The 13,982-nt window shown below is 37.6% G+C and overlaps 1 protein-coding gene and 1 pseudogene across 1 annotated transcript; both read right to left on the reverse strand.

Annotated features, from left to right (window-relative positions):
- Positions 1 to 2,636: 2,636 nt before the first annotated feature.
- On the reverse strand, positions 2,637 to 4,121 carry LOC114636927 (annotated as a pseudogene).
- LOC114636928 (zinc finger protein 431-like) lies at positions 3,874 to 11,355 on the reverse strand (the record flags this gene model as incomplete). Its single annotated transcript, XM_028785022.1, is given in 4 exon segments — positions 3,874 to 5,380; positions 6,478 to 6,538; positions 6,742 to 6,868; positions 11,335 to 11,355. Coding segments are annotated over 4 exon segments (1,428 nt in total), but the record flags the coding sequence as incomplete, so codon positions are not given.
- Between the last annotated feature and the right edge of the window lie 2,627 nt (positions 11,356 to 13,982).

A 13,982-nucleotide genomic window follows, 5' to 3' on the forward strand; every position in this document is an offset into this window, starting at 1 on the left:
CTCTCTCTCTCTCTCTCTCTCTCTCTCTCTCTCTCTCTCTCTCTCTCCAGAATTATTCCTAAAAAAGTAAACCTCATTGTTGTTATATTATATAGCATTTCTAGGTAATCCCCTTAGGAGACAGGGCTTCAAAATGAAAGTCAACCATGGGTAGAAGCAGACAGCCATGTGTTCTGCTTGAGAGTGCTTTGTGAAGAACACCAGACAACTCAGTTCTTGTAAACCAAATCAGTCTTTTATTTGCATATAAACTCAATCGTTCACCCCAGATTCCCTTTTTGTCCCACAAATCACCATTTTTATGACCTTAGCCCCTTGATTCGTAGAAATGACAGCAAGTACATTTTTTAACATAGCAATTAAATCCAGAGATCTGCCTAACTTTGTAAGCACAAACAATTAACTAACTGTGTGGGATCCCATCCTGAAATTACCATTACCACCACACCTGTGCCTAAAATCGATCTGTCCCAGGCTGACCTTAAACTCAGGAATCTCCCTACTTTTGTATCTTTCTGAAAAGCTTGTGAGCTTTTATTATTTTATTATTGCAGCTGCCTTTGTTATTTTAGGTCTATGAAACCCCTCATACAATTTGCATTGCATCTGTATATTTTCCATAGTTATGAAATTACATATTTTTGAACTCATGTTTTCAGAGTTCTTTCCCACATCCTTAAGGGCTGTCCTGAAGATCACAGCATTTAGCATTTTTGCAGAGGAACATATACACACCCTTCACTCCTAGACTCATGTTGTTTCTAATTATCATGGAGTCAATAACCTTGATAGGAAGAACATTATAAAAGGTGAAACATGAAATAAATTATGTACATCATTACAAGCCCTAGGTCCACAGCAACTGTTAACACTTGTGGAGGCCAACACCCTGGTAGCTCTGCTCCATGGGTCAGAACCATGAAAAGCTATCCCTTCCATGGCCATGCAGAACTGGGTGAGAATTGGAGGAGTCTTCCATTATACTAGAATGAAAATGGTAAATGATTTACTTCTTTCAAGGCTATGATGAAAAGTGATAAAACACATTCTTTTCCTTCAAATTGAAGACAACTATGATGTTTAAAGCCTGTATCAAATTGTTTAGGGTTTTTCTCTTGTATGAGTTCTTTCCTATGTCCTGACATCATGAAGACATATAAAGTCTTTAAAATATTTACAAGGCTAGAGACATGGCTGAGCAGTTAAGATAATTCATCCCTAGAATCAAGGTCAGTTTTTTTTTTTTTAACAACTTCCTTTAATTCCTTCTACAAGAAGATCAGAGTTTAATATTCATGGGAACCAGCATTAATATGCATACACACATACACACACACACACACACACACACACACACACACACACGGGGCGGGGGGAGGTATCACATGATGGTTTTCTTTTATAAAGATTCATTCTAGTAACTCAGGTGTTAAGGCACCTGAAAGCTTACCTACAAAGTTTTTCTACATCCTGTATTGCTTCATGTAAGAGACAGCAAGCATGTAGGCTTCAAGTTAGAAAAATGAGTCCATCTCAATTTGTGGTTTCCTATGGAGAAATTTAAGAAATACTGCACTGCTGAAAGAAATGTCACTGGGAATGGGCTTGAGAGTTTACATCCACACATCATTTCTAGTTCGCACTCTCTGCTTCATACTTCCAGCTTGGTCATATGAGCTCAGAACCTCCTGCTTTAGCTGCCATGTGACACTTGTATTGCCACTGTAACCCTGATCCCATATCCCTCTGGAAACATAAGCCAAATTAAGCTGCTTTATAAGTTGATTTTGATGTTTTATTTTACAACAATCCATAAAGCTTTACACCTAGATGAAATTTTCATGTAATTGAACAGAATTGTGAAAGATAAAAGGGTTACCTTATTCATTAAATTTAAAGGGCTTTTGTCTGTATGAGCTTACAAGTCCAAACAAAATAAGGAGGAACATCTTAATGCTGAATAGATTGTAGACACTTGTCAGATGCATATCTGAGAATAAACTTGTGTAAGTGAAAGTATGTTGACTAAAGGTCTTAACAAATCCTTTATATTTATAGATTCCATTTAGTGTAAGTTCTTTCAGGTCTTCAAAGCCTACTGTGATATACACAGTCTTTAACAGACTGATTATACACTAAAGGCTTTACTCTTGTATAAAGTTACCATGAAGTGCAAACCTTTACCACACTGACTACATTCATGGTGTTTCTCTGCAGTATGGCTTTTTCTCATAATTTCAATGTCTACTGCTACATGCAAAGGCTTTCCCACATTACTTGTCTGTAGGCACACATCTTCAGTACGTGTTCTTTTATGTATATATAGATAAGTGTGTTGTGAAAAGGCTTTATCACATTGACTACATTTGTAGGGTTTCTAACCAGTATGCCTTTGTTTTTTTTGTTTTGATGTATTTGGAGACCACTAAGAAATGCAAAGTCTTTAACACAGTGGTAACAGTCTTAGGGTTTCTCTCCCATGTGCATTTTTGGGCAGAGGGCAAGGTAACACACTTCTTTCACAGGTTGTCACACTCAGTGTGACTGTCCTCAGAAACAGGCATGGGAAACCAATCAGCTACAGGAGGCTGGGTCTTCACCTGATACTTTTTCATATCTTTGAATTTGGCAGGCAGTCAAGTTCCTTTTCCAGACTAGGCCAATGAAGACAAGTCCAATTTGGTACTTAATGCTTCAGTCAGCAACCTGGCCAGCAGCTCATGCAGAGATACACTGTCATGGGAGTACACTCAGTTCTTCCCAGTGCAGTCATAGTGCTTGGGGTCACTGGAGGAAGAAGATAGCCAGATTTGCTTCTTTGGGCTCTGCTTGATTATGTAGTTCCCTAGATTCCCTCTCAGCTTAATGGTGACTATGCCACACTCAAAAGAGACATCATAGTCCTCCAGTGTATAGGGCTTGTCTGCAAGGTCTTCAAAGAACTGTCAGGTCATTCAGCATCTCTTCTGTGAGTCTTTGATGAGTTATCTCTTCCAGAATGCTTCTGTTGTCCAATATTCTTGAGTTCCTCAAATGCACCATGCAGACCCTCTGCTTTTTGTTGTTCAGTATCTGACTCAGGTAGTGGAGGTCCAAGTGGACTTTGTGAATGGGGCAGGCTACATTGGCTCTGACCACAGCTTCAATCAGCTCCCTCCTGCTTGAGCTAGGTGGACCCAGTACAAACCCTGCAGCATTTACATGCTGCTTCTGCTGGGTGGCAGCTCTGTGTGCATTCTTTTATGGATTAAGATATGACCGTATTGTAAAAAGGCTTTACCACATTGGTTACATTCGTAGAGTTTCTCACAGTGTGTGTTCTTTTATGTATTAGTAAGACTGTGTGGTGGTGAAGGTTTATGACATTGATTACATTTGTAGGGTTTTCTCCAATATACATCCTTTTATGTCACTGAAGATGACTGTAATAAGCAAACGATAGGGAGAAACAAAAGAAACTGTCCTAAGTATTGCCTTTTTGTTATCAGCCTCCATTTCGTCATTGGGTAAAGCTAAGTTTATCTCTCCAGGCTCTAGGGGAGATGGAGACTTCCAAATACTAGACCAGCTTCCATTTCTTATCTTTTGTTCCCCAAAACATGATTCTTCCTAACCACAGCTTATGTTATTCATCTTTTGTTCCTTAAAACATAATGACTGTTCCTAAATACAAAAGAACTAATGGACATGAGTTAGACTGTAAAACCTACATTCTAAATCAGTTGACATAGATTAGCTACATAAGGACAGCTCCTATTCCTAAATCCTGATTGATGACAAAATGTATATATAACTTGACACAGATGTTTTTGATTTTCAAGCTAAAAAGTTTTTTTTTAATTATGGCTCAGGGATAGGAGTATTTGTGGCACAGTTCAGCTCCTGAGTTTGATCTATGCCCTGATCAGTCAGTAGTACCTTGATTGAAATAAGTTCTTGTCATTTGCATTGACTTGGTGCTTGAGTAGTGTTGCATCTCAGTGGACCATATCACAAGGGCACGTTGGTCATAGAATTTCTCTCCAGTTTGAATTCTTTCATGATGATGACTATATAATTGTGCAAAAGTTCACCATATTAAATACATTCACACGGTTTCTCTCTAGCATGAATTCACTCATGCCGCCAAAGATGATAATGACATGCAAAGATTTTACCACACTAGTTACACTCATAGAGTTTCTCGCTGGTATGTATTCTTTTATGTTCTAGATGACTCTGACTTAGAAAAGCTTTATCACATTGATAATATTCATTGGGTTTCTCTACAGTATGTGTTTTTTTATATAGAAGGAGGTAATTCTGATATACAATGGCTTTACTGCATTGATTACATTCATACAGTTTGTCTCCTGTGTGTGTTCTTTTATGTATTTGGAGATCACTGTGATATGCAAATGCTTTACCACATTGGTTGCATTCATAGGGTTTCTCTCCACTATGTGTTCTTTTATGTATTTTGAGACTATTATGATGTGCAAAGGCTTTACTGCATTAATTACATTCAGAGGGTTTCTCTCCAGTGTGTGTTCTTTTATGGATTTGGAGACCACTGTAATATGGAAAGGCTTTAGCACACTGGTTACAATGATAGAGTTTGTCTCCAGTATGAATTCTTATATGCCTTTGAAAATGACTGCTACATGCAAAGGCTTTACTACATTGCTTACATTCATAGGGTTTCTCTCCAGTGTGTGTTCTTTTATGTATTTGGAGACCACTGTGATATGTAAAAGTTTTACCACATTGGTTACATTCATAGGGTTTTTCTCCAGTGTGCTTTCTTTTATGTGTTCGGAGAACACTGTGATATGCAAAGGCTTTACCACACTGGCTACATTCATAGGGTTTCTCTCCAGTGTGTGTTCTTTGATGTACTTGGAGACTCTTAGAACATGCAAAGGCTTTACCACATTGGTTACATTCATAGGGTTTCTCTCCAGTATGTGTTCTTTCATGTTCCAGGAGACGACTCTGACTTACAAAGTCTTTACCACACTGATTACATCCATATGGTTTTTCTCCACTATGAGTTCTTTTATGTATTCGGAGACTATTATGACGTGTAAAGGCTTTACCACATTGGCTACATTCATAAGGTTTCTCACCAGTATGTATTCTTTCATGCCTTTGAAGAGAACTATGACATGCAAAGGCTTTACCACATTGCTTACATTCATAGGGTTTCTCTCCACTGTGTGTCCTTTTATGTATTCGGAGAGCACTGGGATACGGAAAGCCTTTATTACAATGGTTACATTCATAGAGTTTCTCTCCAGTATGGCTTCTTTTATGTATGTGGAGACTATGATGACATGAAAAGGCTTTACCACATTGATTACATGCATAGGGTTTCTCTCCACTATGACTTCTTTCATGCCTGCAAAGACAATTGGCACATGAAAAAGGTTTACCACATTCATTACACTGATGGGTCTTTCTATCTGTACGAATTAATTTTATAATCTGGTCTAATGGTAAAGAGGAATCACTTTGTTTACATTCATAGTATTCCATATGTTATGGGTTGTTTTGCATTTATTACATGGCTCACATTTATAGCATCCTCTATCTAGATGAAAATATTCACCTATTGAAGAGAATTATAAAACCTGAGAGCTTTACCACACTGAGTACATTCATAAATTTTCCTTCAGTGTGGAATACATTTGTATACTGCATTTACAATATGAATCAGGACAAACAAAAGAATGTACACATTCCTGGTACTGTAGAGATTTTCTGCAGTGTGAGTTTGTGGAGGAACCCTATGAAATTAAAAAACCAAATAAATGTAAACTTGTATCACATTAAGGAACTTTACTCAATGTGGGGACTACTACATATCGTCTAATTGTGCTAAGAGAGAAAGGAGTACATTGCTTCTTTCAATATTCCTATGCTCACAAGGCTTATATTGTTACATATGATATACCTATTCTATTAAAAGAATAACAAATGAAAGGGTACCACATTGCATTTTACAAAGGTTGACAATGTCTTCCTCATAGATATGAGGTATAGGGATTAAGAGTTCTCCAAAACAACATTCTTGCCTCTCATTAACTATCCCCTTCTTACTTAAAGTTAGCAATGTTACTACAAGTATATGAGTATCACCAGCTTTATTATGGACTATTTACCTATTAGAAGGTTTTTCATATATACTTATCAACTATCTAATGTGTATAGGTATTGAAGTAGTATGAGATTAAACTGATTACCATTTCTACAGCATAAACTAATGGGGCTATGATACAAATGCTGGTATCAATTAAGGCATTGATTGTATCCTTCTCTTCTTTCTTACAGCAATGCATTACAAGCATAAATCAGATACCTAAGATTGAGGTACATGGTTTTATTGATACACTTAAAGCAGTGCTTTTTTTACACTGTCATTTTTCTTTAATACTTCAAGGGAACATTAAAATTTCTTCAGAGGCATATTCAAACCACCTTGCACATGAAAATTACCTTCCAAGTTTTCTAGAACTTTGAAAATGTTCTTTGATATTGTCATCTTCCCAATTGTAGCCTAAAATATAGTAACAGAAAATTTATAACAGATTATTGGAAGTTAGGCAAAATTTAAGTTAGTATCTCCAATGAATCTTAGAAACTACCTGATTCATTTACCTTATTCTTCCTCATTCTTAATTAAAATCACAGAACAGCATCCATAACAAAGAAATAATTGTCCTTTTATTTTGAAAAGTAAAAGGAAATTCAGTGTCTTACCTATAGCAGTGAGATTCCTGTAGGTCTCCAGCATCACATCTCTGTAGAGACTCTTCTGTGAAGGATCCAGTAAAGTCCATTCTTCCAGAGTGAAGTTCACATGCACATCATCATAAGTTACTGCATTCTAAAATATCCCATAGAAGGTGTACAATACAAATCGTGATGCCAACATCACTTTCAATGTTTGCCTCACTGTCAATATATTTGTATAATTCTGGTCCTTCCCCACTGATTTTTCAACACAAAAGTACTAATGTAATCATGAAATTATTTCAGAAGGAAATTGAATAATAAGGTTCATTTCTGTGCCATTTGAATAGCATATAGCCTTGAAAAAGAAATGCCAATTAACAGATAGATAGACAGACAGACCAATAGACAGAGAGAGAGAGAGAGAGAGAGAGAGAGAGAGAGAGAGAGAGAGAGAAACAGTATTGAACACACATTAGAGAAATGGTATGAACAATTACTAACTAGGAAAATATGATGGGCAAGTTGGGTGTATTGGCTCATGCCTTTAATCCCAGAATTCCAGAGGCAGAGGCAGGTGTTATCTCATTGACTTGGATACCAGCCTGGTTGATGCAGTGAATTCCAGGACAGCCAGAGGAATATAGTAAGATCCTAATTCCCCTGCCAAATCAATCAAATGAATTAAAAAGATAGAAAAAAGTTAGAGGTTTTTTCTGACGTTCCTACAAAGAATTATGCATTTAGTCCAGTTTGGTATTCATCTTCCAGAAACTTCAAGTGGCCTATTTTAAACTTGTCACTAATAACATCTTAGTAAAAGGAAATACATGTTTAAATAGTTGTAAGTGCACAGATGAAAATACTACCAATGTAAATGTTAATCCTAAATAAGCAACATAGATCAGGAGAGATGTCTCAGCAGAGAAGCGGTCTTATTGGTTTGCTAATAATTGAGCTCAACTGCCAGTACTTACATGTGGGCTCACAACTATCCATTATCCCAACTTCAGGGGCTCTACGGCCATCTTCTGTGACTATTTTGAGGGCCAATCAGGCACACATGAAGTGCATATTCATGAATACAGGCAATATACTCTTATTCATTAAAATATTTAACAAACACAATGGATTGGAGGAATGGAACACAATACAGTCCAGTGACTCAGAAGGCTCAGGTAGTATTAAGGACATGATTATATGCCAGCCTGAGGACAGAATATGCTTTCTGTCAAATTTCACCATCCACGATGTAGGTGAAGGTCAGCACAGCAACACATCCTTAACAACTGCAAAATCATACACTCCAGGCCCATGAGCCAGTAATATAAAGAAGGAAAATAAAAGCTAGGCATGTTAGCCAACCGGCTAAGGACCAGCCTAGGATTGAAGAGTGATTCTGGGGAAAGGCTGTTTGGGAGTAGCAGAAAAAAAAAAAATTGAAGCCAAAACATGGATGCAAACTGACAGCCCATGTTCGGCTGGAGACAGCTTTCTGAAGATTACTAGACACCTCAGCTTTTGCAAACCAATGCCTTATCTTTTATTTATATTTCAAGTCAATTGTCCACCCCAGGTTCCCCTTTGATTATTCAATGAATCAGCATCCCTTGACCACAGCCCCCGGATTCTTATAAAATCACGGCAAGTACATTCTTTTTTTCTTTTCTTTTTCTTAGCACTGCAAATGAATTCAGAGATCTGCCAATCTTTGTAAGTACAGAAAATAAGTTTACTTGGATATGATCCCTCCCTGAAATTACCACTCCCTAAATCTCTTTCTCTCTTTTCTTACTTTCTGACAAGCTGGCTCATAATGAAGCAGCCTTTGTTCTTCTACATCTGTGAAGTTCTTATAAAATTCATATTGCATTCTTTTATTTTACATAGTTATATTTTTGAATTCATGTTTTCAGAGTTCTTTCCCCTAACCTTAAGGGCTGTCCTGAAAGTCACAATAATTAATATTTTTGGTGAGGAACATAGACACACTCTCAACTCCTACACACACACACACACACATTACAGACACACCTTATGAATAGCAACTGTCAAACTCCTGGAGTCCCAAGTTCTGCTGGCTCTGCTACAGGGATGGAAACTATGGCACACTGTCCCATGAAGGCCATGCAGGACTTGGCACTCATATCTACTCCCAGCATTCTGGAAACAGAGTGAGGAGAATCTCTAAGCTAGCCTTTTCATCTATAAAACCTACTTAGAGACCAAGCATGGCTACTGAGAAAAACTTCATCTTTAAAACCAACGAAACTAAAAATGCAAAAACATCAAGATAACAAAATAGCTTAGCACTGAATAGCAATTGCTTCTACTGTATCTTATGTGATTTAAGGATAGAGTCTGTCATGTCATGAAGATATGACAGCATGAGAAGGAAGCGGACTGATCAGTTTCAATCACAACACAGTAGATAAATGAACACTGGGAACCTGATGCCTCAGTATTAAGATGTTAGGTATGGTACTAAGTAGGATGCCTCCAGACCTTCCACATTCTCTGTTACTTGAGACCCAATACTCGAGGTTTACTCTAGTGATCAGCTTCCTCTCCCCCTTCCATTCTCCCTCTAGATACCACAGACCATACCCATCTGTTCTCTTCCAGATTCATCTGTGTCTGAGTCCTCAACTACAGGCAGACAGCACCTTCTCAAACCAATAGGCCATGCCTGCCAGGAGACTAAGTATACTGTCAACAAACCTACCACACTATCTGATATCCCAGACCCAATTCTCACAGTTGCCCTTAACCCTAGAACAGAATACCAGAGGAAGCTTCCTCTAGTCCTTTTCATGCCACTTGCAGATATCACGAACCATCCACACCTGCCCTTCTCTTACTTCTTCATCTGTGTCTGAATCAAGTGTTATGGGCAGACACGCTTACTAAGTACATGTCCTGCTTGCCAGAAAACCAAGAAGTCTGTCCAAAGACCTACCGCACTATCTGTTACTCCAGATGCAGTTTTAACAGTGGATACTAGCACTGGACTAGAACACCAGAGGCAGCCTCACATTTCCCTTGTCTATACCTCTTTTGCATTGCTATGATCATATTTCCATGGTCTCCCCTTATTCCAGGTTATAACACCCACAAACATTCCTCCTTGAACATACCTGGCAAGCAGATGGGTAAAAAAGGCAACACTCAGCCAACAGACTCTCTGAAAATCCAGAGACTAAAAAGAAACCCAGGAAGAAAACTCCCACCAAAACAAGACAAACCCCAGAAATCAGCACCTAGATTTATATTCACCTCAAACACAGATACCTGCACACCAGCATAGGAACCTAATCACTAACAGCCAGGGAAACATGTCACCAACAGAGCCAAGCTATTCTAACACAGGAGGCCCTGAATACTACAACTAAGCTGAAAAAACCTTAATACCAATATATGAAGATGATAGAGGTCCCTAAAGAGGAAATGTGTAAATCCTTTAATGAAATCAAAGAAAATGAAATCAAACAATGAGAGAAAAACTAAAACAAGAAAAAGTAAACAGTTCAAAGAAACATATGAAATTGTTCAAGATCTAAGAGTGGAAATAGAAGCAATAAAGAAAGCAGAAACTAAGAGAATCCTGGAAATGAAAATTTTAGAACTGCAACAAAGAACTACAGAAACATGATTCAACCACAAAATAGAAATGAATCTCAGTAACTGAATACACAATAGAAAAAATGGATACATCAGTCAACAAAAATGTTAAATCTCAAAATTTCCAGGCACAAGACACCCAGGAACTCTGGGACAAAAACTACAAATAATAGGAATAGAGGAAAGAGAAGAATATCAGGTCAAAGGTGCATAAAATATTTTCAATAAGTTCATAAAAGGAAATTTTCCTCATCTAAAGAACAAGATGCCTATGAAGGTACAAGAAGGATACAAAATACTAAATGTATTGGTCCAGAAAGGAAAGTCCCATTGCCATGTAATAATCAAAATACTAAACACTCAGAACAAAGAAATAATATGAAAAACTGAAATAGGAAAACAAAATAAGCCAAATAACATATTTGCAGACCTATTTGAATTATACCTGTCTTTTCAATACTCTAAAAGCCAGAAGATCTTGGATACATATGCTGCACACTCTAAGAAACTACAGATGCTAGCTGAGATTACTATAGGCAAAATTTTTCAATCACTATAAGTGGAAAAAATAAGATATTCCATGATAAAATTAGATTTAAACACTATCTGTTTACAAATACAGCCCTACCCAAGGTGCTAGAAGAAAAAATTCCAACCTAAGGTGGTTAGCTACAAACATGAACCACATGAAATAAGTAATTTCACATTACCAGCAAAATCAAAAGAAAGAAAGCACAGACAAACAAACACACACACACACACACACACACACACACACACACACACCACTCACACACATACCACTGCCACCACAACTACCACCACCACCACCAACAGCAACAAAATACAAGAATTAAAAATCATTGTTCATTGATACCTCTCAATATCAATGACCTTAATTCACCAATAAATAGACACAGGTGAACAGAATGGATGCTAAAATGGAATCCATCCTTCTATTGCATAAAAGAAATACAGTTCAACATCAAGGACACTTACCTCAAGGTATAGAGTTGGAAAAAGTTATTCCAAGCAAATGGACCTAAGAATTAAGCGGGTATAGCCATTTTAATATCTAACTAAATAGACAAAAATTAATCAAAAGAGATAGGGAAGGATTCTATATATTTAAAATAAAGGTTTACCAAGATAATATTTCAATTATTAACATCTATGACCTAAATATAAGAGCTCCCACCCTTGGAAAAGAAACATTTCTGCCATACATTGATCATCACACACTGATTGCTGCAGACTTCAATCTCTCTCACCAACAAACAGTTCCTCCAGACAAAGACTAAACAGAGAAATTATCTAGCTTAAAAAGCAAATCAGCCCAACTGATATTTCCAGAACAATCCTCCAAAACACAAAAGAAAATACCCTATTCTCAGCAAATATGGAACTTTCTCCAAAATGAATGGCATAGTTGAATACAACACAAGTCTTAAAAGATACAAGACAATTGAAATAACTCCCTGTGTCCTATCAGAGCACCATGGATGAAACCTACAAAGCATGAACAACGGATACATCAGAAAACTGGAAAACTCATGGAAACTATACAACTCTCCACAGAATAAATAATGAGTGAAGATAGAAATTTTTTTAAAAAAGGAATTTTAAAGATGAAGACAGAAATAAAAAGAATATTAAAGACTTTCTAGAATTCAATGAAAATGAATATACAACATTTTCAAACTTATGGGACACAAGGAAGGTAGTGATATTAGGGTTATTCTGTCAACTGTTAACTTAGTGCAGTTGACAGCACTAAGTGTATACATTAAAAAAAAATAATTAGAGAGATCTCTTACTAGCAAATTAATAGCAAACCTGACAGCCCTAAAACTGAGAATTTGTCTACTTCAAGACCCAGCTATACCACTCTTGGGCATATACCCAAAATACATTTCATCCCATCACAAGGACACTTGCTCAATTATATTCATAGGTGTTTTAGTAATTCTACGCAGAAACTGAAAACAAGCTAGATTTCTCTCTTTTTTTTTTTTTTTTTTGGTTTTTCGAGACAGAGTTTCTCTGTGTAGCCCTGGCTGTCCTGGAACTCACTCTGTAGACCAGGCTGGCCTTGAACTCAGAAATCCGCCTGTCTCTGCCTCCCAAGTGCTGGGATTATAGGCGTGCGTCACCACCACCCAGCTGCTAGATTTCTCTTAACTGAAGAACAGATAAAGAATATGTGGTACATTTATATAATGAAGTATTACTCAGCTGTTAAAAAAAATTACTTTGATTCTGGGATCTGTGCACTCCACTCCCTGGGCAACAGCTCAGCCTACCTCTCTGGGGGCCTGCTGCCACCCAGGACAACCAGAGGCCTGCTACCATTAGGGACTACTAGCTCTATCTGAAGTCTCAAGAGGCTTGCTATCACCAGGGCCTATCAGGACAGGCAACAACAGAGACAACCAGATGGCTAAAGGCCAGCAGAGGAACACAATCAATAAAAGCCAGGGCACTAAAGTATCATCAAAACCCAGCTGTCCTTCTATAGCAAGCTCTGCATATCCTGACAGAACTGTAGAACAAGAAAATGACCTTAAATCTCATTGTATGAAGATGATAGAGGCCTTTAAAGAGAAAATAAATAGGGGCTGGTAAGATGACTCAGCAGTTAAGAGCACTGACTGCTTTTTCAGAGGTCTTGGGTTCAATTCCGAGCAACCACATGGTGGCTCACAACCATCTGTAATGGGATCTGATGTACTCTGCTGGTGTGTCTGAAGACAGAGGAAATAAATAAATCCCTTAAAGTAATACAAGGAAAAACAACTTGTAGAGGCCTTTAAAGAGGAAATGAGGCCAGGCGGTGGTGGCGCACGCCTATAATCCCAGCACTTGGGAGGCAGAGGCAGGCGGATTTCTGAGTTCAAGGCCAGCCTGGTCTACAGAGTGAGTTCCAGGACAGCCAGAGCTACACAGAGAAACCCTGTCTCGAAAAACCAAAAAAAAAAAAAAAAAAGGAAATGAATCTTTCCATTTAGTTTGATATTTATTAGCTGTTGGTTTGCTGTATATTGCTTTTATTATGTTTAGGTATGGGCCTTGAATTCTTGATTTCCCAATATGAAGGGGTGTTGTATTTTGTCAAATGCCTTTTCAGCGTCTAATGAGATGATTATGTGATTTTTGCTGGTGGGATTGTAAACTAGTATAACCATTCTGGAAATCAATCTAGAGGTTCCTCAGACAATTGAAAATAGATGCCCCACCATACCAGAGGGGCACATTCTCCACTATGTTCATAGCGGCCTTATCTGTGATAGTCAAGCTGGAAGCAACCCAGGTGTCCCACAAAGGAAAACTGGATAAAGAAAATGTGGTTTATTTACACAGCTGAATACTATTCAGCTATCAAGAATGAGGTCATCATTGAGCTTTGCAGGCAAATGGACAAAACTAGAAAATATCACCCTGAGTGAAGAGACAGAGAAGGAGAAGGTACCCAGATCATAGGCCCAGAAAATATCTTCAACAAAATCATAGTAGAAAATTACCTTACCTAAACAAAGAGATGGTTATAAATGTACATGAAAGTTACAGAACACCAAAGAGATTGGATCAGAAAAGAACATCCTCCTACCAAATAAAACCAAAACACTAAATGTACAGAGCAAAGAAAG

The sequence above is a fragment of the Grammomys surdaster genome, unplaced genomic scaffold, assembly GCF_004785775.1.
Source record: "Grammomys surdaster isolate TR1022 unplaced genomic scaffold, NIH_TR_1.0 125079, whole genome shotgun sequence".
Taxonomy (NCBI): Eukaryota; Metazoa; Chordata; class Mammalia; order Rodentia; family Muridae; genus Grammomys; species Grammomys surdaster.